The 25,669-nt window shown below is 37.6% G+C and overlaps 1 protein-coding gene across 3 annotated transcripts; it reads right to left on the bottom strand.

Annotated features, from left to right (window-relative positions):
- Positions 1-80: 80 nt before the first annotated feature.
- On the bottom strand, positions 81-25,010 carry LOC110108681 (probable galacturonosyltransferase 7). Of its 3 annotated transcripts, none has more exons than XM_020839435.2 (9): positions 24,583-25,010; positions 24,274-24,302; positions 24,115-24,174; positions 22,300-22,516; positions 22,141-22,196; positions 21,450-21,745; positions 2,179-2,533; positions 1,546-2,091; positions 81-803 (listed from the first exon to the last, which is right to left on the bottom strand). In XM_020839435.2, the coding sequence occupies exons 1-9, from the start codon at positions 24,719-24,721 to the stop codon at positions 519-521; spliced, it is 1,983 nt and encodes a 660-aa protein (XP_020695094.1). In that variant the 5' UTR covers positions 24,722-25,010; the 3' UTR covers positions 81-518. The 3 variants fall into 3 exon arrangements, with proteins under 3 accessions (XP_020695094.1, XP_020695095.1, XP_020695096.1); XM_020839436.2 differs by having other exon boundaries at positions 81-800; XM_020839437.2 differs by having other exon boundaries at positions 24,115-24,168.
- Positions 25,011-25,669: the final 659 nt, after the last annotated feature.

Here is a 25,669-nt window from a genome sequence, read left to right as displayed (position 1 = left end):
TCGACACAATCATATTTCACACAGACTAACAAAAATTGCATCTAACTTTAATCAGAATCTATCGCTAAGAACAATTGATAAAAAAAATGAATTTTATTATTATTATTTTTCTGGCAGTGGGTGGGAAAATGCTTACGAGATGGGGGAAAAGAGGGCATTAGTAACATACAGCCAAAATCAGTTAAGGCGGACCACCAAATAACAATTGGGTTGTTTACTCAGAAATGAATGAATCAATTGACTAATATCAGAAAAAACTTGAAAAACATTTACAGAACAGTGACCTCTGAATAGAAACTCTTGTGCAACTCCCAGCGTTATGGTTGCACCAGTGTTATCCCTTCCCAGTAATCAGAAAGTAATAGTAGTTCAAATTGAAGAAACCAGTTAAACAAGGCTCTTCCTCCCTTTATTATGGAAGTTATCTGCCTCTGATCTGTGATATAAATCCTTCATGCACTCAAAATTGGCAGCTCTAAAAAATCAAGTTATCGAACCTGAAATTTTGCATTCATATACTATAGGTTTACATTACAGCCATTCATGAACCGGTCCCCCTTCATGAGAAATTTCTTCCAGTGCCTTTTATAAATTGGTATGCCCAGTTCAAGCCAAGGCTTCATATTTCCATTGTAGTGTAGCGTAGCTGCATCTTTCACAGCAGCAGCACTGATCCGATAGTCATAACCAAGCCCAGATAGAGTCCATGAACTGTCTAATGGGTAAACCAGATTTTGGAATGCCATTAAGCTTGCAGGAAGCATTGAAGCTCTCCATGATGCTTCACTCGTAATTTTCATCTGCTAAAAAGGAAGCCATTGAAAACGCATGGATTATACCTTACTGAAGATTTTGCACAAGTTTGTTATCTTTAGAAGAAGATTCCAGGGATACATATTTAAGAATTAATTGAAGGGATAACTTGTATTTGTATAATAATAGTCCATGAAACAATCAACCACAACATAATTAATTAGACATCAATCATTTAATGGTTTGTGTTGCAAACTTGGTCAACAAATATAACATCATTCAGATCAAGTGCAAAAGAAACAATCTTACTTTAAACTTCGTGATTTGCAGACTCAAATAAATTGTTAAGATTGGTGAAATATTAGAGAAGATAAACTATGCGGGTGACCCATTTAAGTCTGCAAATGAAAAGGTTGGAGTAGCTCCGGTAGAAGATAAGATTAGAGAGAGTCGTCTTAGATGGTTTGGTCACATAAATTACGGCCTTCCAATGACCCGGTTAGAAAAGTAGAGGTATTAGATTTGACTCATGTTAAGAAGGTAGAGACAAATCTAAAAAGACTTGGTTAGAAAATATTAGAAATGATCTTTCTCTATTAGATTTAAATGAAAATGTGACTTTTAATAGGACACAATGGAGAAAAAGGATTCATGTAGCAGACCCCACGTAGTGAGATAAAGGCTTGATGTTGTTTTTGTTGTTGTGGTGAAATATTAGGTGAATTATTATTTGAAGTATAAACAAAGCACAATTCAGATAGAATAGATGTGATAAAACTTTTAATATTTTACCTTCCATATGAACTTATTGTAGATGCCAGTAACATTTTTCTCTCTCCACTTTGCCAAATCTACCACATTCAGTCCAGACATCCATACGCAGGAATCAGGATCATATTTGTTCCTCGGCATGTAAGCTTTTAGATGATCCAATGTCATACCACAGGATTCTACTGCTCCAACTACTTTCCCTTCCATGTCCAGGTTCCACAAGGGTGACAGGTCTTGCTGAACCACCATATCATCATCCAAAACCACCACTCTCTTCAGATTCTTGAATATTTCAGCAAGAAGAAAGTGTGAGTGGCCAAAAACTGACATGTATTCAGTTTTCATCGGCACAGTTGAGGATTTATTCATGTTGTGCATTGTAATCCGGAACTCCTCAGAGAAAGAGAGTGGTGGAAGAGCTAAACTATGCGGGCGAACCATTTTGAATTTATCAATATTTATAACATGAATGAATGCTTCCTTGAAAGAAGACGTTTTGAACCAATATTTCATAGCATAGTAGTTCTGCTTATCGGTTATCAAATGAAAAACCATATTTTCTGTTGCCTGCAAAACACGGTGAGAGGCCATCAACATCAAAATGGACATGATTTAGATCTGACATTGAAAAAAAAAGGGATCAAAATAAGATACCTCTGAATTCATCACTGTTGAATTGATAGTAACTGATGCTGCAAGAACATTTCTAGAGAAAACCACATAATGTCTAAAGCTTGGGTCTCCAATTTTCTGAGCATGTAATCCTCTGTCTTCTGATGAAGAACTGAACCACTCCACAGTCAATCTCATAAACAAGCAATGCAGACTTTTGGGCATAGTCTGCACACCAAGGTTATACAGGAATGCACTCTGCTTCATATGGAAATGAACTTCATTCTCAGCCAGATCAAGAATCTGCCTTAGCTTCCTGTCAACATTACTGCAATCGATAGAACATTGTTTGGCTTTGGCAATTGTTTCGTCCATTTTCCGTATCTTCTTTGCGACACTGTTCAAAACAATGTGTCAAAGATTCCCCAATAACAATTTGCAAAAAAAAAACGAAACTCAAAAAGAAATTTTTGGTGGGCTTTGAAAGGTGCTCAGTAACTAGTATGATTCATTTTCTTCTTGCACTTTTGGAGCCCGAGGAAAAAATAATTGAACAATATGAAGTTTCAAAGGCAGACTAAATTAAGATCCAATAGATTTTTCTTGGCTAACTGACGAGGCAAACCAAAGTTTTAGTAAGATCAAGGATTACCATAGGGCAAGCTCCCATAGTTAGTTACATCTTGAGCTCAATGCCAAAAACACTCTCGATTAAGGGTATCATTATGCTCTGAATACATGATCAGAGGTTGGGTTTATATATGAAATGTTGGGAATGGATGACCTACTCGATCAAAATTCTATGGTTCCATCATCCAAGGTCAACATGGCAAATCCAATCTAACCAATAAGGGAGCCAAAATGGCTGCATTGTATAAGAAATTTAATTGACACCCATGGGTTGCCTTAGATCAAAGATAATCCAAGTAGATAGGCGTGGTAGAATGTAAAAGGTTGAACCTATTAAAAGAAAACTTCAAATTTTATTGATGAGGACATCGAAGATCAATGGCTACGATCATGTCTACTTATTTTGATGTATTTTATTTGTTATTTATACTTTTTCATTTATACCCTCACTTGAGGGTTTTGTCTTATATGGCCCTAGGGGCATTTGTGTCTTTTTATTTTCCTTCATGTATTTGGCTATTTAAGCCTTCCCCTTCCTCTTGGAAAAGGGATGATGATTGATAATGAAAAGTTTTATGTTCTTGTTGATCTCTTAGTGAGTTCACGTGATCTCTTAGTGAGTTCATGAGAGGAGAAGCCCGAAGAGGGTAATTCGCAATACCCGTCAATCTTTGGAAGAGTCTGAGGTTCACGGTTCTTACGATCTCTGTGTGAGTTTGTTAGTTATCTCTATCTTTCTCGTATATTCTTGTTCATCTCCTTTCTCCCCTCTTCATCCACCTAAGTATTTCCCCTAGCTCCACCTCCTCAACCCACGGCCGACACTCCACCCGACCCCTCATACCGCCGGCCCAAGCTCTAGCCGCCGGCCACCATCCACCTCCTTCTCCCCATTGAAATCCTTACCTAATTTGGGTAATTTAATCTTTGGACAGATTTTCGAAAATCAAATCCAACGAATTTGAATTTGAAATCTTTCCTAATTTGTCATTCCAATTTTGGAAAGTTCTTAAATCAATTCTTTTGAATTTCAAATTCAAATGGATTTGTTTAATTACTTTCCTAATCCTAAATTTACAGTTAGGCAAGCATGACACCTCATCCCCACATTCCCTCTTGCCCATTAATGCCGCCGGCCCCTTCATTGAGCTTCCCATTAATTGCCCAATTAATCCCCCTCCCTATTTTGAAATTCAAACCTTAATTTCAAAATAATTCCCTCCATTCTCACTTAAAAACTGAAATTCCTTTCAGTTTTCCCAAGCCCTACCCCCTCATAAATGCCGCCGGCCCCCCTCTTGGCTCTCTCCATTGAATGAGCATTAATCCTCCTCTTTATTTGGATCTTAAGATGCAAATACCTATTCAAATTAATTTGAAATAAATTCAGGTTTCCGTTTGGAAGGTTTCTCCCTAATATCACTCTTCCCTAGTCCGTGATCTACTGAGGAATTTTCTGCCTTCACCCAGCAGCTGGCCCACAGTCCAGAGATTCCTGTTTCGCAGTCCAGGAATATCCCGCCAGCCACCTGTTCCTTCAGAACTGAGAAATCAGCAATTTCATCCCGCTGATCTGCTGATTGAATAGTCCCCATTGCAGCCCAGAGATTTCCAGCAATTTTCCTTTGCTGTCCAACAATTTGGGAGCTCCCGTTTGATGTCCAGGAGTGCCCAAATCAACAAGAAAACTGCCCAAGAATACCTCCTTGCTGCTGTCCAGTTGCTGTCCAGAATTTTGGAGCCCAGAAAACTGCTATCCAGCATCCTGGAGAACCAAAATTGCTGTCCGGAATCTGCTCCAGGCCACCTACTTCCGATCCAACCAACAAAGCACCACCGGAACGCTGTATAACTTCATTCCTTGGGTGAAACTCTTCTCCTAACGCTCTTATCTTCCTAGTTTACTCTTCGTTTATGGTTATTAACGGATTCATGAAGATCATGTCAATTATTCGCCGCTAGAACCTAGTAATAGGAAGAGTTGTGTGAGGGATCCTTCATAGACTAATCTTATTGTTAGTATTGGAATTTATTGTTTGAACGATCCATGTATGCAATGTCGGATTAAGTTGGCTATCTTTTGAACTTAACTTTTATTCATGTGATTTAACATAAGCTAAGTACCATTTAATATTTATCTTATCGTTCAATTCCGCATAAGATCTTGCTTATTATCACCTCTAAATCTAAGCGTGCAAATTTTTCTTAAGTAAATCATTTTCGCATGGATTGTTTTGCATCATTTATCTAGGATAAAAAAGGTCTAAGGGGACCAGCATGGCTGACCATGTAATAATTTCAAAGATATGGCCATCAAATGCTCAGTGCATTGGACTCAATCGATTCATACAGAAGCTAACTAAGAGGCACTGCACATCGTTGAGTGCAATTAGAGTTGTTAATATGTTACTGTCTCTTGCTTAGTGGCATTGGCATAGACAATTAATCTATCCAAGATGAGTTTAGGCTCACCAGAGGAGAATGTAACCTTTGTGGGAAACCTTCAAACACATGGGTTTGTATGTTATGGGAAACCTTTGTGGCCTAGTCTGAGGATGTAGATGACACTTATGGATTATAATGTAGCCTACAAATAATAGATCCATGTTCCCTTCAGATAGAAGAACCCCACAAAGGTATCCAGGGGAATCTCTAGAGTTTTGAATCCACTCTACGAACAGATGGTAGGTGGTCTGTATTATAATATGTAAATGATCAGAAGAGCCTTACACAAATACTAAACCAAATATCTTGGTGAATCCATAACACCAGATCCCTAAACATGTTATATGAGTTAGTGTGTCCTATCCACCATTATATAGGCTTTGGCAACTCCCCTAGGGTCAAGGTTAGGAGTCATCTTGCTGCTACTTGGGAATGCCTAATGGTTAGCTTGATTACAAGCAATGTTATCTTTGAAAATTGGCTTAAGAGGCCAAGATAGTTCAAAGAGATAATTCTTTAGGTTATATTGATCATGCTTAACCTCGATATGCACTTGAGGAATCAAAGATTCATATCACAACGTGTTCAATTTTCACAAGGTGACTTATAAGAGAGTCTGAATTTGTACCATCAAGGCAATTGATATGAGGTATAGGGTCCACCGAGGTAGGTAGATATTTTATACGATTCAATGAACTATGAAGGATATCTCATAATATTAGGGATGTAAAAATCTAACAGAACTCGAAACACAATTTGAACCAGACCCAAAAAATTCCGCGTTCGGGTCAACCCGTTTACCATACGGGTTGGGTTCAGGTTTGAGTTTTCGACCCGCTTGCAAATTGGGCCGGGTTCGGGTTGACCCAGAAACCCAAAATCAACCCGATTTGACCCAAGAAATCCGAAGATGCCAACCATTTTCCACGTCTGTTGTATCTTCCTGTTAGCCCGTCGTGTCTATCACTCTGTTTGTTGTGCGTCGACCCAGTTGCATACGTCCGTCATGAGACCGTCAGTCCGTTCGCCATTTGGTCACGAGACCGTGTCTAGTCCATCGACCATCGCTGTCGTTGGCTAGCCCTGCCCGCCTTGCCTCATGGCTCATCTGACAACTCTCGCGCGACCTAACAGGCAGCAAGTTGACATCGACCACATACCTGCAGGCCACATGCTGCATCGGCACCGCCTAGCCTGACGTCACACTCACCCGTTTAACTATTTTTTCAACTAAACAGGTCTGCGGACCATGTCGGGTCAACCTGGTAACCCACACGGGTCGGGTTCAGGTTGAAATACCTGACCCGTTTGCAAAATTGGGTCGGATTTTGGTTGACCCATTTAGACCAGGGGTCAACTCGGGTTCGACCCGAACCCGACCCATCGACCCATTTTGATATCCCTACCTAATATGATAGTACTTTTTAATTTTACTGCATCTTCTATGAATATTTTACAATTGAATATTTAGGTTAGATATGACTCCAGAAAATTCATATGATTGGCATGAATCTCAACGCAATATTTGAATTAAAAACTTTCGAAGTTAAATTCAAGATCATTCGAACTCCGTTTATGCAAACTTATAGTAGAACCAAAAATGTTAACAAGACAAACCTATTGATGCTACAAATGATCCAATCTGACTCCAAAAGATCTCAAATCAAGAGCATGAATTATCTTTTGAAATTTTTGAACATTAATGATGGTCCAAATGATCTTCAATTACAACATGCTTATAATCATATCAAACAGCTTGATGAGATGAATCTAACCCAATATCATTCGATTCTACAATCATTAAAGTAGTCAAATATTTAATAAATAATCTATATCAAATGGATAAATATGGACTGTAAGATGGAGTGTTTATTGCAATTTGGGAGCCCGATCTTGTATTTTGATGATTACAAATATTATGATAGGAAACACTTGTAGATGTCAAGTACTCAAGTATTTCCTATCAATCTTTGTAAAATAGCGAGAAATTCTCAATTCGAGAGGAGGGTCGATCTCTCCCAAATTTCTAGACACCGTTAGAGCCCAAAGAAAACCTAAATCTAAGAGATCTCAAATTTCAGCTAAATTCCAGATGCCCTAACCCTAGGAAAACAAAGTATTTAATGCATAAAAATCAAAAAGGAAATCCCTAAATAGTCCCTACATTCAAAATTCCCTCTTAATCCCCCACCCAAAAAATCTTTCCAATTTGGCTCCCGCAAGGCTTGCGGCCTCCGCGACATGCGCTAAAGGCCGAGAATCACGCCTCTGTCCACGCATGGGCCGGTCCCGCATGCATCGGCTGGACCGGTCTAACAATAATCTCCTCCCAAACATCCACTTTGTCCTCAAGGTGTAAATATGCTCATGTTCCCATGGAGGTGGCCATCCTTGAGGTGGCTGAAAAACCTTACCGAATTGCAGAATCAGGGGTTGCACTGAAAGATAAACATCCCCTCCCTCCACCAATCTGATCACCTCCAGCCTGTGTATGTAGCTCCACCAAATACTCTTCCCCCATATCTTGTAGGCCCCTAACCATGGTCTTAAGTGATACATGGCTTTGGATAGCCCAACATCTCCCATTATAACCACATTTCTCTCATCCACCATTAATTCAATCGTGAGTGCTTCCCAATTGTTCTTGGTTTCCCCCAAGGTTTGCAACCACTTCATCCCCAGGATGACATCGGCACTTCCTAACTCTAGTGGGAGAAAGTCCTCCCTTACCTAAATCCCCTAGATAGTCAACACCACTTCTCTACAGATCCCCCTGTCCTTTCTCCACCTTCCATGTAGCCATCATCACCTCAAAACAACCAGTGTCCACCTTTCACTCCCAGTTGGTCGACGACCTGAGTTGAAATGAAATTATGGGTAGCCCGACTATCAATTAGCACCACCACCTCCCTGCCCTCTATCTCCCCCTTCACCTTCATGGTATGATTCATAGTGAATCCTACCACTGAGTTCATGGAAACCTCGGCCAGATCCAAATGCAATTTCTCCTCCATCTCTTCCTCTAACTCCCCCTCACCCCCCTCATTAGTTTCCTCATCATCACAGACAGTGAGAACCTGAAGAGTTCGATCCTTGCACCGATGTCCTGGCATATATTTCTCCTCGCACCTGAAACAAAACCCCTTTGCCCTCTTCTCCTGCATCTCCTTCTCTGTCAGCCTTTTGAAATTTCCCCACTCCCTCCTACCAGCTTCTCCCTAGTGGTCTCATTAATGTTGCCTGATGCAGGCCCCTTGAGTGCTAGAAGAGTGGTCGTCGTCTTGTAAGAGCCTCCTGAGCTACTGCTCCTGACCCCCTTCTGATTTTCACCAACTGTGCAACTTTATGGCCTCCCCCAAGTCACTAGGCATCAGAACTTTCACTGCCGCTCAGATCTCTGCCTTCAACCCCTTCATGAAGTTCCCCTCCAATACAGTATCTGATAATCGCTTCACCCTACTAGCCAGGTGCTCGAACCGCTCCCGGTAGTCTGTTACTGATCCCTCCTGCACCAGAGCAAAGAGCTGCTCATAAAAATCTCCTCCCCGATCCGTTTGAAAACGTTCTATTATGCAGTCATTGAATTCTCTCCAGCTCCTGATAGGTCTCATCTAGCCTCTCCATTATTACCATGACAGCGTCTTCCCTTCCAAGCACAAGCCTGCCGCTGTCAGCTTCTCCTCCTCCGTCAGCCCATTGATGGCAAAGTACCTATCCACCTTATAAATCCACCAGTACGCATCCCCCCCTTCAAATATGGGCATTTTCAGCTTCCTCACATTCTAATCTCCACCATTCCCCCTTATTCTTCCAAAGCATCCTCTCTCTCCCAAGTGCTCGGCCCACCCCACGTCTCCCGGTCTTCCCTTTCCCTACCATAGCCCAAACCCCCTTCGAATTCCCCTCTCCTTCATTCAAAATCAGCACCTCGGTGACCATAATGTCCCTCCCGGCATTCCCAATCAGCACCCCTTTGCTCCGCCCCTCCATACACATCCCTATCCCCATACCTACCTCCTCTATCCTCCCTCTAGAAAGGCTCCATATAGGGTTTTCTTCTTTCTCCCTCGATTTTCACCTCATCTTTCTCTCTACGAATTTCAGAATTCGTGTTTTCCCTTCCACCCCTTTTGCCATGGAAACCGTCGTTTGGTTGTGGATTTCCAACATTTTCTCATCATGTCCCGGAGATCGGCTACTTGTTCTTGCATGGGGAAATCCCCTCCACAGTCGTCTTGATTTGATTCATCTCTCATTCAAGATTTTCTCCAAGCGAATCAACTTTCTTGGCCGCCATCTCTATCCAAATTTTTATAAATCCAGAAATTCTAGATTTGGAAAACAAAAAAAGCAACAACTTTCTCCTCTCCCGGCCAAAAATTAGCCGCCAGAATTCGCCCAAATCAGCTCCCGAATGGTCCCAAGACTTACTCTGATACCAATTTGATAAGGAACACTTATAGATCTCAAGTATATCCTATCAATCTTCGTAAAACAACGAGAAATTCTTCCAAAATCCAAGGAAAAACAGTAGATTTTATTGCAAGAAATCAACTAAAGGAAGAAAAACAAAAAAGATGCAATTGATCCTCAATTCGAGAGGAGGATCGATCTCTCCCAAATCTCTAGATGCCACTAGAGCCCAAAGAGAACATAAATCTAAGATATCTCAAATTTCAGCTAAATTCCAGATGTCCTAACCCTAGGAAAATAAAGTATTTAATGCATATAAATCAAAAAGGAAATCCCTAAATAGTTCCTACATTCAAATTTCCCTCTTAATCCCCCCCCCCCAAAAAATTAAAATCTTTCTAATTTGGCTCCCGCAAGGCCGGCCTTCGCGACATGCGCTAGAGGCGGAGAATTGCACCTATGTCCGCGTCTGGGCCGGTCCCGCGTGGACCAGCTGGACCAGTCCAATGGACCGGTCTAACATATTATTGGATGAATATTTCTTATTTCTTCTTTATAAATTAGATATTTTTCTTATGTGTCACTAAACAATTCATGTACAACATTCACTGAGTAGCATTGAATTTGTATCAAAGTGAATATGTGTTTGATAAAGTCTGAACCTTTTAGTTTTTTTAAGTCATTTTTTGTATTAGTTGTATGTTGGCTAAGTAATCGTGCACACACACACATGAGAGTAAAATGAATATTTATATATTTTTTTAAAATCATATTGTACGATCCAAATCGTATCACATGATCTGTTTAAATAGAAATTAATTCAAATGTTTAATTAAATAAGATTAATTAATATTGAGATATAATTAATCGTACTATACGACCTTAAATCATATTGTAGAATCATCTATTATGATAATACACGCCGTCGAATCTATGTTACTTAAAATAGGCAAATTTGAATTTTAAAGTTTGAAATGATCTTACTGTATGAACATTAATTAAAATTGTCAAATTTAATCCCATAAATTAAGAAATCGAATCAAGATCTAATCAATTATTAATGATTGTATTGCACGATCTTAATCGTACTGGACGATCAATAGAGAGCTCAACTGGATGAACTTGATTCATCCTAGACGATCTATGATTAATATAACTAATCCTACTAGGATTTTCGACAAAATTGAACTAATCAAACTGTATGAACTATGTATTGTATTGTACGCTAAGAAATCTTAATATTGAAAATTAGGGCTTTTTAGAGCCCACTTTATAAACTCTTGTTATTTATTAAGGGAAAAAGTGCTTGAGCAGTCAGAGACATTTTCTTCTTGGGAGAGAGCTTGAAAAGGGAGAGAGAGGAGACGAGATTGAAAGAGGGATTTTGCCTTGAGGGATTCAAGGGGTGTGAGGTGATTCACACGGTTGCTCCAGCTAGCATGCCCCCAAGTCCACTAGTTATGTTTTGATGGAACCCTTGGAGAGGAGCTCTAAGAATGAGTCTTTGGTGAAAAATACTCGCTAGTAGAGAAGGGATCAACATCTCCGTCGGAGCAAGGAGCTAAAAAATGGATGACATCTCCGTTGGGTCAGAAGGAGTAAGGAGGGAGATTCTTCGGAGTCTGTAAAGGTCATTTTTAGCCTGGTCAAGGAAGAATGGCTTCTCTGCCTAGCTGTGTGTTAAAGGAGAGTCACTTTTAGAGAAATACCCAAAAAGTAAAATATTTGGGAATTGGACATATGTCGATTTCGACCGAACTACTATAAATCTGGTTTGTATACTCTTTACTTTTTGAAATTTATTTCTCGTACTCTGGTTTGCTTTTGGTTATATTTGTGGAAGATTTTTTTTAGTTTACTTTTGGTTGTCATTGTGAAAGAATCCGTTAGGTTACTTTTAGTTATCCTTGTGAAAGATTTTGGGCGATAAATTATCTGGTTTAGTTTTGTTTTGAAATTAAAAAGAAAAACAAAATAAAATATTTGTTTTCTAAAAGGTCTAAGAACAAACAAAAAAATCTTATTGGCTTTTGTTTTTTGTTTGGATATTTTATTCTCTTAAACACTTTTGCATGTCTCATTTGTTTTAAGCAAAAGATTTTAAAAGACCAATTCACCCCCTCTTTTGGTGAGCCTTAAGTGGACTTTTAGGACTTGTGATTCTGGACAAATTTAATAACTGTAATCTCAAAAAGCCTATATATTGGGCTCCATTATCTACAAAGGGGAAGAGGTTCAAGAGTTGACACAACTAAAGAGCTCTCTTTCATTTTCCAGGTATCACCGTCGACGACCACCACGAGCAATCATCGCAACCGTCTCCAAACTCCTATCAAGATTTAACTCTATTGTTAAATTTTAACTGTCCGTCTGTGGACATCCAATTTTTGTAATTCCTATAAGAAAAATCAAACACTTGTTCTCAAATAATCCCATCCCCTTCAACTATGAAAAAATGTGGATCTTTGTACTTTATGATATATAGTGAATTATTCAAATGAGCCAAGCCTCATGATTTTTTCCATTTTTGAGTTTTCCATGTACATAAATTTCAACTTCTACAACTTTTTTTGTACATGTCAGATTTTTGTCAAAAGCTAAGACATAAAATATACACTATGTTGCTGCAAATTTTCTAGCATATAACAAAATCTGTTTTAATTTAGAATGAGAAAAGGAGAGCTCTGCTCAACAACACTTGTATCTCAACCAAGATCCAAATCTTGTTCCTTGTTTATGAGTAGTATTTTTAAGTTTGCGTAATTGACTTTTAGATGTTTTATCGATTGTGTTTATGTCATTATATGTTTCTTTAAATGTCTTTAATATTCATTTTATGTTGGTTTATTTTCTATTCATGAATCTCAAATATTATTGTATGCTCGTATTCACGCATTAGTACATCACAAGTTTGGTATAAAAGTTTAGCTAGAAATTTTGGCAATGCTTCCACATCATATTCTCATAAGGGAGGTAGCTGAAGTATGCCATCCTAAAATGCTAGTGAAGGCTTCTAGGAAGGTAGGTAGTGGAAGTAGTCCACCTCTCCACTCCAAAAAGGATGTTTTGGGTGTAGAACACAAGACTCTACAACTTATGGAAGTCATACCACCATATTAATGACAATGTTTACGGGCATCCTACCACACCAATGAATGTGCTTAGGGGTTATTTAAATGTGCATGTTAATAAATCTCAACAAACCTAGAGGTTCTTAAGGGGGCATCCTATCACACCAACAAAGATGTTTAAAGGTACTATAATACTTGCAAGTAAAAATAAAGATCATATACATGATAACAAAATTGGTACATATACCTTTGTGAAGTGTTATGACTTGCCAATGAGGATTAGAGAAGAGAATTGAAGGGATACCATAAGAAGTCAAGGAATTAGTGCGAGTAAAAAGCTAGAGAGGAGTGCCGGCACTTTTTTTGTAGAGAACTTATTTGATAGCTATTAATGCAATCAATAGGGAACTGGCAATTAGAGTGAATAGAGCGGTTGGGAATAGGCCTAGGCAGACCATAATATGCACAGGGTGGTTCCAATAGGGGACGTTAGGCGTGGGAGCAAATTAAGAGTTGTTTAGTCCACTAGATTCAAAGGAGCCAAGGGATGGTATATTGTACATATGCTTCCCATTCTTTTAGCTGGTTTCTACATATTTTAAGCCTTCAGTTCAATTGAATCTTCACTTTTGGCTCAAGTCAACTCAATCAACCAATTTGATCTAAAAATTTGAGACATTATTGGGTGTAGGATTAAGCGGTCGATTTCAATCATAGGAGCAAACAAAACTTAGCATAATAATAATAATTATTATTATTATTATTATTATTACTTATAAGTGTTGAGAATAACAATTATTATAATTATAATTACAATCATAATAATTATTATGATAATAATAATAACAATAATCACTACTAGTATTATCATAATTATAATTATAATCATTATTATTTTAATGGGCTAACACCTAACGCAAGTGGGGTTAAGGCAATCTCCAATGACTTGAAATAAGTTTGAACGAACTCAAGCTAGTTCAAAATAAATTAACCAAGTTAAACTGCAGTGGATTGATTCTAACCATGCTTGATATAAGTTAATTAGCTTTAGGCTACATCTAGATGGATGGGCCAAAACAAATCCAACCTTGAGCTAAATTTTCCTTGCTTGGGATTGAATGGACTTTGTATAACTATGCCCAAAACTGAATTACGCTAAGTTCTACAGACCAATATTTATTACAGTTGACAGCAACATCCCCAAACCATTTCAAGCTAATCAATGCAACATTAAAACATCCTAGCGGCTAGAAACATTGAGTTAATTGAGACTACTGAAACCAACGAATATGTCCCTTGATTTAGGTTAAGGGACACATTGAGTCCCAATCTTAGTAAATGTCGAGATTTTTTTTAGGCCAACATTTTTTAGCCTAATTTCACAAAGGACTTGAGGGATAAAGATCTACAAAATGATTCCCATAACTCTCCCACCCATTGCTATGGAAGACAGCTCCTTATAATGTTTTCAAATGCATTGCATGGCATATACTTCTAAGTGTAGCAATCCTATGCAAAAAGCTTTCGTGCAACACATCCAAGTGAAGAGGTGGATAGTAGCATACCAAAGCTCAACAATGCACATCAATCTAGGCACCATATCAAGATTTGTAATAAGCATCCAAAGTGCACTTTGTTTAAAACCCACTATAAATGGAACTAGTTAGGCTCACCATACCTCGGGACTACGAGAATTCTTGAAGCACTATGAAAGTCTGAGAAGATACCATTTTTAATTGGGCTCTTTCTTTGGCCCCCTTGTATTGCTTAGGGGGGTATATATTTAATATGCTTTTATTCCACGTTTCCACTGTTTCTCTCAGTCTTCTATTTATGTTCATTTTGATGTTGTTGAATGACTCGAGTATGATAATTAGCCATATTATTGAAATTTTGAAAAACTATTTGTCGGTTCTCTTTTTCAACCCTATTTGCACCTAATTCAATGTGCTTAATATTTAGGTAAGCTTCAACTTTTGATGCCTTTTTCTTCAAAATCCAACATTATAATCTGGATTGTCAATTAGAGTATGCATGGGCAATGCATTTAAAGTTGTTTTTTTGGGCACATGCTGAGAGAAGAGGGCGTCGAGATTACATGACTAGCATGCACCCATAGAAGTTAGACAAACATCACAACAATTCCTGCGAGACAAGACTCATGACCCTCTACCAAATGCTAGCAACATGCATGCAAAATTTTACCATTGGCTTTGCAAAGCACGAGCACTAAGACCAAAATATCTTTACTCGGCCTTCTCTTTTCTCAGTTTTTTTTTTTATGGGCTACAACCACCTCCAATTTTTGATGTAGTGCTACAACTTGTTCATATATCATTTTCTTATCACGGCTAAGCTCTTCTTATCTAAATCTGCTTAAGTATTTTTCTTTTTTTACAATTTATTGGAAAGTGAACTACTTATATATTAAGTTCTAAATTTATTATCTTAATACATGAATGCTACAATATAAAAACTAAATTATGTCATTTCTTAATGAAAATTGTACTTGATTTTAATATTGCATGTGAAACATTCACAAAAATGTTGGAAGTATATTTTTGTTTGCCTGTAAATGAGCTCATTTTTTAAAAATATTTAAGGAAGTAAATATATTTCTCAAGGGGCGTCCTATCAATTCTTTTTGAATATCAAATACCTATACCATTTTATAACTTTGAAGCATGAATCTTTCTTTATGCAAGCTGACAGCTAATTATTACACTTTGCATTATATTATGAATTGTTCAATTATAAAATGCATGGTATTTATTAGGTTTGTGATATAGTAAATTGAAATGCACATAACAATTTCATCCTACTTTGAACTTCACATTATTAAAACCTTGGCATTTCATGCATTGATCATTGATGGCTTTATTTTCTTGTATCTTGCTGTCAAAATTTCTTAACAAAGTTAGGTTAAGCCCTTTTTCATACAGAATAAGGAAATTTCTTGTATTAATCATTAATGGATTTATTTTCTTGTAAAATTTCTTAACAAAGTTACATTGAGCCCTTATTATTCTACTTTGAACTTCACATTATTAAAACCTTGGCATTTATACATGCATTAATCAGTGATGGCATTATTTTCTTGTATATTGATGTCCAAATTTCTTAACCAAGTTAGGTTGAGCCCTTATTCATATAGAATAAGGTTTTGACAAAACTATAATACATTTAATTTAAGGCATCCAATTAGATTTGATGAAGAGCATCCCCGCCATCATCTGCATGTAATACTAAGTTTCAACAATAAATTTAATGAAATGGAAATGTTACCTCATATTATTCATAGGTTTTGAAATATGGTAAATTATATTTATTTTCAATCATCTTTTTCTCTCTAGATATTTTATAAAAAGAAGCCATATGATTTTCCCCTGCCAAGGTTCTTAACACAAAAAAGGGTAATCTGCAAGACTACTTTAAACCATTAGTCCAAACAGTGAGCATAAATCATAGATGGAAATATAATCATTCCCTTCAATAACAAAAGAGAGGATCAGGATTTTTTTTTTATGGTGGTGGTGGCAAGGGAGTTGTGTGATAAGGACAATTTGCAAAAGTGGAGGCTATATCAGAGATTATTTCATTCAAGTCATTGGGTAATGCTTGAAATTATCTTCCATGGAATCATTGCTAATTAACTTGCAACCCCCCTCCCCCCCATACACACACACACCCTTTGTCTTTTTTGTTTCTATGAAACAAAAAAAGGAATTCCCTTCTGTGTAAAACAGCCCTATAACCACTCAAAGAAATTTGCTTGAGCTTAGCTCTTTAGCCCCACAATCTCTTTGTTACAATTTGTACAGATTGGCTTCTTATAGGTAGTTCAATGTTGCCCTCCTAGTTATTACAAACTATAGCAACATCATTAGCTTCTCAATCCATGCTACCTAATTCATCCTTCATCGAGTGGCTTCATAATGATTTGACCCTGCAATGGTGTTTTTATGCCTTTAATATGTGAACCTCTCTTTCTTTATCAATTGATCTTCTTGCTCAACTACGTGCGAAAAAACCACCATCACAAATTATCCCTTTTGCATGTTAAATTATGGTTAGCGTGTTGCGGGTGACCCTCTTACCCCCACATTGCTATTGTAGGCACATCGAGGGCCAGTCTTAAACAAGCCCCATCTCCTCCAACATGGAAGCTTATTATTCCACGTGGCTAAAGTTAGGATGCAACTTAAGCAACAAAGATGCTTTATAATGCTTTTCTATGCTAAAAGCAGTCAGCATTGTAGTTTCTCCTGGCCCAACTATCTATCACTTGCTCAAGTAACCACTAGAAAGTTGCTCTATGCCACACATGGTCATAGCCTATACATGTTTATTTATTTATTTTTTTAAATCTCAGCCGTCCCTTGGCATTTTGATCTCAAGACTAGGATAGAAATCCGTGGAAGGCTCACCTATTAATTCTAGGCAATCCTTGACATTTTAATCCCATGACTAAGATGGGAATCTGTGGGAGGCTCACCTGGATCATGTTGATCTCCTTCCATATTTAGATGATTGATTTAGGAAAGATTGTATATTCGTATTAGTGCAATTATGCATGATTCTGTAGTTATATGTTTCTTTATTAAGACATCCTGTATAGATCTATAAATAAGGATAGTTTGGTGTAATAATAATTTAAGCCTTTCCCTCTCCAATTCTCTGAATTTAATATGGTATTAGAGCCTTGATCGAAGGAAGCGGAGAGGAACAACCGGTTGTTCCTTCATTGCCGTAAATATGAGGAATAAAGGCTCCCACCATCGACCTTTATTGTAAGAATTAAGAGAAATATAGGTTCACACCACCGGCTTTCATTGTCGGAATTTGAAGAATATTCGGCCTTACACCTATCTTCATTGTCGAAATTCTGACGAATAATGGTCCTTCCACCAGCATTCATTGCTAGAATTTTGAGGAATATAAGTTCCCACCACAAGCCTTCATTGCCAAAATTCTGAGGAATACAGGTTCTCACCACCAGCCTTCATTATCGGAATTCCGAGGAATACAGGTTCCCACCACCGGCCTTCATTTTTGGAATTCTAAGGATCCCACCATCGGCCTTCATTGCCAAAATTCTGAAGAGCACTGGTTCTTCCATCAGCCTTCATTGCCAGAATCGTTGGGATATATAAATCGAAGAAAGCAAGGGGAGCAAGCGGCCTTCATTGTTGTTGCCAGAATTCTAAATTTTTTATACTATCGTGCCTTCATTGTCGGTCTTCCCTTGTTGTTATTCTATTTATAACCAACACAAACTTCATTGCTACTTTGCTTGATATAGCCTTCATTGTTGCCCTTTGTCGTCGTAATGTCTGGAGCAAATTCCTCCCATGGCATTGACCAAATGGAAGACACTATGGTGCACTAAGGAAAAGGAGATCTCCAAAATATGCAAAATTTTATGGTTACATTAAATGATATTCATATTCCTAATAATATTTATGAAGCCTTATCTGATGAAATTTGAAAAGGTGCCATGAAAGATAAAATGTAGGCCTTGGAAAAGAAAAATATATGGGAGATCCATGACCTACCAGTAGGAAAAAAAATCAGTCGGCTACAAATGGGTATTCTCTGTGAAATACAAAGATGATGGACACTGGAAAGGTATAAGGCAGGACTAGTGGTGAAATGGTACACTCAGACGTATGGGATTGACAACCAGGAAATTTTTGCACCTGTGGCCAAGATGAACACCGTGAGGATCATGCTCTCACTAGTAACTAATTATAACTGACATCTTGAACAGTTAGATGTCAAAAATGATTCCTACACGGGGACTTGGAAGAAGAAATATTTATGGGGATTCCACCAAGATTCAAGGAACAATCTGGGGGCAACAAAGTATGTAGGTTGAAAACGGCTCTATATGGGTTAAAATAGTCACCTAGAACTTGGTCTGGAATATTCTAAAAATTCATGCTACTTAATGGTTATTGGCAAAGCTAAGGAGACCATACATTATTCTTCAAGCACTCAGATTCAGAGGAAGTCAAAATTTTATTAGTTTTTATGGATGATATCATCTTGATTGAGAATGATGAAAAAGAAAAAGTAATTATAAAGAAATGTCTTGCAAAGGAACTTGAAATCAAAGATCTTTGTAGATTAAAATATTTTCTTGGAATTAAAGTGGCCCACTCCATCAAAGGAATCTTCATTTCACAACAAAAATACATTAATGATCTTCTTAAAGAAACATATAAACTAGCTTGTAAACCGGCACCAATAACAGTAGAACCATATCTCAAATTAGGGGAAGCTAAAGAAGATCCAAATGTAGATAAAGGAGGTTACCAGAGACTTGTGGAGAAATTGATCTACCTTTCCAACATCATACAAGATATAGCATTTGTTGTAAGCATGGTCAGCCAGTTCATGCAAAATCCAAAGAAGGCTCACATGACAAAATACTGCACTATCTTAAGGGGAACCTAGGTAAAGGATTCTCTTCAAAAGAGACTATCGAATAACCCCAGAAGCATATACTGATGCAGATTATGCAGGATCACCAGTAGATAGACGATCTACCTCAGGATACTGCACATTCCTTGGAGAAAAACTTATTACATGAAGAAGCAAGAAACATACCATGATGGCAAGATCTAGTGCAAAAGCTGATGTGAAACAAAACATGCGATGGAGTTACTTAGGGAAATTAAAGAGAGTAGATTGAATAAAGTAATCCCATACTAAATTTATTACTTATAACAATGTTTGATCCTTCGAATTCTTGGTTTTAACTTGCTTAGGCAAAGAAGAGCAAAATTCGGTAACCAAACAATTTAAGAAAATGCAAAGATAAATTGTAAAACTACGACGATAAACAAGAATCCACAATTTAATAATAATAACTTTCACCTTTGGAGCCCATACGCTCAACTAGTCTAGGCTTTAACGGAAGAAGAGTCTCCACATTAGAACCAAGGTCACTCAGAGGAAGAAGGATCCTAAGATCGTCGTTCTTGGATAGGTGGCCAGAGTGGTGGAGGATGCGGTCGTCCAAGGATGATCCAACGTCCCTTTGATCTTTGCTCGTCGATCACATTAACTAATGTGTACTGGATACGGTCGATGTAATCTTCAATAGTGTCGTCGAAATCAAAGCCCACGTCAAATAACGGTGATAGGAGGATGTCAACTTGCTCTCGATCGTCGAGCACAAACCCAAAGTTCCATTCGGGTTCCGCCATACATTCTTGCCTAGGGTTGAAGGAGTACCCGAGAGGGAGAAGGGGGTGGCCGATCTTGTGGTGGTGGAGGGAGAAGAAAAAGGGATGTTATTTAGTGGGAGGGAAAAATCTTATTTCAGATTTTAATTAGAGGAGAGGGAAGAAAGTAATTTCCAATTTTAGATTTGAAATATGGAATAATATCTGAGAAAAAAAACTGTAATCACGTTAATGAGGGGAAGGTATTTGGGAGGCTTTTATGAGGTGGTGATGTGGCAAATAGGAAAAGAAGCAATAGGGGTAATATAGCCGGCCATAAAGGAGAGAGAGGGGCTCGGAATTTAGATGGATGGGGCCCAAGGGATTAACTCAATTAAAACAATCTGATTTGCTGAAATTCAGATTGATTGTAATTAAGGAACGTTTCAGGTTTAGGAGGATTAATAGAGGGAAAAAGAAAAACAAGGTTTGAAATTCAAATGTGAATTAAATCCCAATGAATGATTTCCTAAATAGATAGAAGCTATCTTAGGAAAGTCACTTAAACCAGGAAAAATTTCAAAGCCAGATCCTGGATTTGTTGGCTCTGTCGCGGCCCGATGCGAGCGGGATCCGTCCCGGTCGGATTGGGTCGTGACAGGAATAACCCCAGAAGCATATACTGATGCAGATTATGCAGGATCATCAGCATATAGACGATCTACCTCAGGATACTGCACATTCCTTGGAGAAAAACTTATTACATGAAGAAGCAAGAAACAGACCATGATGGCAAGATCTAGTGCAAAAGCAGAATACAGAGCTATGACCTTAAGAATATATAAGCTGCTATGGATCAAGATAATTCTAGAAGACTTAAGGATCAAGTGGGAATGACCCATAAAGCTACACTATGACAACAAATCAACAATCAACATAGCTCACAATCCGGTTCAACATAACGAGACCAAGCACATAGAAGTGGACATATATTTCATAAATGAGACATTAGAGAGTGGTCTTATATGTATTAATCATGTCTCATCAAAAGACAAGCTTGCAGATGTTCTTACCAAGGGACTCGATAACTCCACCTTCCTAAGACTGATTACCAAGCTGGGAATGACGGATCTATATTCCCCAGCTTGAGGGGGAGTGTTAAATCCCAGCCGTCCCTTTGCCTTTCGATCCCAAGGCTAGGTTGGGAATTCGTTGAAGACTCACCCATTAAATCCTAGTCGTCCCTTGACATTTTGATCCCACGGCTAAGACGGGAAGGGAATATGTGGGAGGCTCAATTGGATGATGCTAATATCCTTCCATATTAAGACGGCTGATTTATGAAGGATTGTATTTGGGAAATTATGTATGATTCTGTAGTTATTCGTTTCTTTATTAAAATATCTTGTATAGATCTATAAATAAAGATAGTTTTGTGTAATAATAATTTAAGCATTTCCCTCTCCAATTCTCTGAATTTAACAAATTTTAATTAAATAGAGACTTTTATGTGATGAGACAGAAGAAAAGTGCAAAGTGAAAACAGCAAATATGTGGTGAGTTATAAATTAATGTCACTTACAATGGTGGTAGATCAGCATCTGAAATAGCATCACTCAGAATTTTCTCATGATCTTGGATATTTTGCTTAAGTTCACGTGTCAAGCTCTCCTGTGCTTTAAGTTTGGCAATGCTTGGATAATACGCTCTAGCTACAAAAAGCTGATCTTTGAGTCTCTTCACCATAGAATCCTTCATTGTTTCTTTATGTTCTGTTGACCAAAGGCAGTAGCTTCCAAATTCAAGCTGGCACGATTTTTTAATACCATCAACAGCTATAACTTCCAAGTTACCCTTCCCGATCCCTCCAAAATTTTCCTGAAAGATTTGAAAATCATTCCATCATAAAAGCTAACATACTAATTTACAGGGAAGGCAACAAACAAATGGGATTAAAGAAAAAATCTGTGTCTATGATGACTGTATCAAGGAAGGCTTTGTTCCATGTATTGATAAAGGCATGTACATGACCCAAAAATGATTAAATCCTTAGATCGGACATATTAATTTTTGACATATAAGTGACGCCAACTCAATGGAGGAAGAGAGGACAAGGAAAATCATATATTGGCAATAAGTTCATCCCATACTACACATTTTCAAAGTTGAAACCATATCAAAAGATAGCATCTTCTTAGTTCAACCTCAAGTATTTTATACAAGCTTTCAGAATGAAGAAAATAGCCATAGTTAGATGACAAATATAACCTTACTTTTGTATTGATAGATGGAGTAAATTCTGCTTTAGCAATTTGGGGAGTAGGCATCACTGCAAACAGTAACATAGAATGATATTACTCAATTATTGGGATAGAAATACTGAAAATAGTGAAGAAATACTTGAAACTCCAAATAACATGTTCATTACACACCTTTACCATGGGAGTTATAGTCCTTTTTTTTAATAGGAGAGATTGGGTTGTTTAGATGAATCTGAGAATGTATAGGAGAGACAGCTTTTTCTGGATGAAACTGATAAGTGCTATCTTTTTTATTTGAGCTAGGCGCAGGTTTGCCCAAAGAGACAGCATCATTTTTGGTGTAAACAGTCGAATCAGCTGGTCTCATGGCTTCTTCCTCTGTAATCTCCTGACAAATGATAAATTCAGATGCTTTAGATGATATGCCTGCACATTCCTTTAGAAAAGAAGTGAAAAAGGGTTCTTATTTCTGAGTTCCTCCTACCTCAGTTCATCCTATCATGAAGTAATGGTTTGGATTGGAAACTATTCTTATGTTCATTGTAAATTGTTAAAAGAAAATATAAAATCATCATATCTCCATTGCTTTGGATGATAACAAATATGTGAAAAAGTTAGCATTGAACAAAGAAAATATACAAACGGGATGCCTTCCACAAATAGATTCCTCTCCATCGAAATTAGTAGTCAATTCTCATCGTAAATACATACTAAGCATTTGGCACTTTCCTAACCAAAAAGTAGCAATGAAAATATTCCAGCATCATAAACATCAAGTCTTAATTTCAAATTACTATTTCTTATATGAAGATTCAAAGAAAAACTACTATCTTCCATTTTTTTAGCCTTTTAAATGCTTTGCACTTATTATAAATGCTTCTGTCCTGGTAAAATTCTTCAAAGCAATGAGACTTGACATGCTTGTGTGAAAAACGAAGAAGTCTTTGCTTTCTTGTGAAAGCCCGAATCTCCTTCTTCGTCGTTAAATAACTCAATTCATCTATGAAGTACAATTTTAGTCCCTATAAAATTCAGTATGTCAATTCCATAACTATTCAGTATGCAGATTCCATGAATTTTAGATATTATTTTATGGTTTATTCCAATTCCATGCCCAAGCTCCTTGGTGCCATTCATCTATTTCATATAATCTCTCCCCTAAACAGATTACATAAGTACCTAACATGATTCGCTTCTAATCAACATCCTTTATAAATTTGGGAACAGTTGCTCTTTGGACCAAATCCAAGTCCTTAAGGGATTGTTTGGTATGCGGATTTAGGCCGGATTTGAGGCGAAATCCAACCAAACGGCCTAAAATGCAAAACCAAATCTCACGGAAAATGAAAGCAGCCGTAGATGGAAAATTCAGCCTTTTCGTCGTAAATCCTGGATTCCCGAAATCCTCTTGTTCGGCGGATTTCCAAAATCCTCTGGCTCTATTGGCGCGGGAGGGAAGAAACTCCACCCAAATCTTTTAACCTCCTTAAATCCTGAATGGAAAAGCCAAACATTGACATAGGATTTATCATGAAGGTTACCAAACAGTTTTCAGGATTTAAACCCCTAGGGATTTGATAAATCCGGATTTGGAAGATTTACAAAATCCTACTTAAATGAAATCCTAGATTCTACCAAACAGCCCCTAAAAGTGCATTATGAATATATATGTGCTCTAGCTTTTTGGCTTGATAAACTATTTCTGCCTGAACTAACGCATAAATTTGAATGAAGACAGTCGCAATATAAAAGATCAATGCAATGTCAATCGGGGCTCGGTGTTATCAAAAGGCAAGATAGAACCTTGATCGGAGAAACTTCAAACTTGTCAATAATTTTAACGATTCTGGGATGGGCATCCCGCAAACAGAAACAGAACTCAGGTAAAACCATAATAAATAAAAATGCAACTTGTAACACAAATTGAACTCAACTTCGAAAGAGAAAACAACGAAGAAGTCACCAAGAGAAGATAAAGAAAATCACCTCGAAGTATTCTTGAACGCTCTCCACTCGTCCATTGCTGCCAAAGCTCGTCTCCTGGGCCTCAATGAAGGTAATTGAATAAGTAAAAAATAGAACTAAACAAAAGGAAATGCTAACTCACTGCAATACTCAGGCACTTGAATAACCATAGATCCTCACCAATGGAAGACGATCGTCAGCCAAAAATCCTGAAAAATAAACACATTACCAACGATCCCATCGCCCCCTAAATGGACTTAAGAAAATGGAAAAATCAAATCCCTGCAGCAACGAAAGCGAGCGTGATTGGGAAATCGATCCCAATAATCGCACCCCAATACCGGGGAAATTTAAGCACCTCAAGCATTCACCCAAGACAACGCCTCCAACATAACTAAGCGAGATAAACAACCCAATGCCGGTGCCGATCTAAGGGATCTCGTTGTTCTGGGAGAGAAAGATAGAGAAGAAAGAGACAGGAATACCTACCCGATGGGAAGCGGTTATGAAAACCGAGGAGAAACGAAAGAGGTACGAGCAACGAGAAGAAGACGAGGGCACCAATCACCACTGTCGGCCCCCGCCACCTCCGCTTGCACGGCGGCACCGCCGCCGAGTAACCCTTCATCAATTCCTGCGCCGCGTACCAATCTCCTCTTTTTCTTTACACAAACTAGAATCTTTCTCTCTTGTGCCACTCGGCAGCTTTCTTACGCTAAGGCGCCAAATGCAGACGCGCTCTCTTCGATTCCGTCCTCTTCCTCCCTCTCCCTCTCTTTTTAATTCTCTTTATTTTCGCTTTTTTTGTCCCACGCAAAAGAAACGGAGAAACAAAGGAAGGAGAGATTGCGAGAGGAAGAGACGGAGAGGAGAGAGAGTAGACTGGCGAGAAAGAAGCATGGCGAAGAGTCAGTTCGACGCCACCAGTCTTTTAAACAGGTTATTTTTGTTTATTTGATTGCTTTAATAAAGAAAAGCTATTCTCGCCAAACAAATTGAGAAAGATTCTGTCCTATTAACTTGTTTATTTTATAGAGCTCTCTGCTTTTCTTCAATGGGTTATAATCTAACTCAAAATTGAACTCATCTGAATTCGATTCCTTTGATAAAAGGGTTAAAAAGATGACCCACTTACAACCCGGATGATTTGAACTCAATGCAATAACTCATTTTAATTAAAAAAATTATAATATGTTAATTATAAAATTTATATTAATTGATCAAAAATAAATATAACATACTAGTAAACAAAAATATTTTAAAAAAAAAAACAATCACTTTTGGGTCAACATCATGCTCGCTAATCAACTCGAACTCAACCCGTGAAATTTTATTCTTGAACCCGACCCATTTATTAGATGAGAATCATATATGAGTATATGTGTTATTATGAAGAAGTGGAAACATTCATGACAAAAATATATATTTTTCTTAATTAAAAAATAGTATTTAGAATAGTCTTTGCCATTAATAAAAAAAAAACAATTAAGTAAATTTAAGTGCCAAATGGAATTAGGTCAAATTAAAAAGAACTAAAATCTCCATCTTAAATAGAAAAATAAATTAATTAATTAAA

This window comes from Dendrobium catenatum, unplaced genomic scaffold (assembly GCF_001605985.2).
Source record: "Dendrobium catenatum unplaced genomic scaffold, ASM160598v2 fragScaff_scaffold_54, whole genome shotgun sequence".
Taxonomy (NCBI): domain Eukaryota; kingdom Viridiplantae; phylum Streptophyta; class Magnoliopsida; order Asparagales; family Orchidaceae; genus Dendrobium; species Dendrobium catenatum.
This window is presented reverse-complemented; position numbering and strand designations above follow the sequence as displayed.

Bases quoted from the DNA above. Each gene is read 5' to 3' on its own strand.
- LOC110108681 (XM_020839435.2), bottom strand. From the start codon at position 24,721: ATGAAGGGTTACTCGGCGGCGGTGCCGCCGTGCAAGCGGAGGTGGCGG. The intron at 21,746-22,140 runs GTAAGGTTATAT...CAAATCTTTCAG, and splicing joins CTCCATCTATCAATACAAAA to GAAAATTTTGGAGGGATCGG. The intron at 2,534-21,449 runs GTAAGTGACATT...TGTTTTGAACAG, and splicing joins GATGCTGATCTACCACCATT to TGTCGCAAAGAAGATACGGA.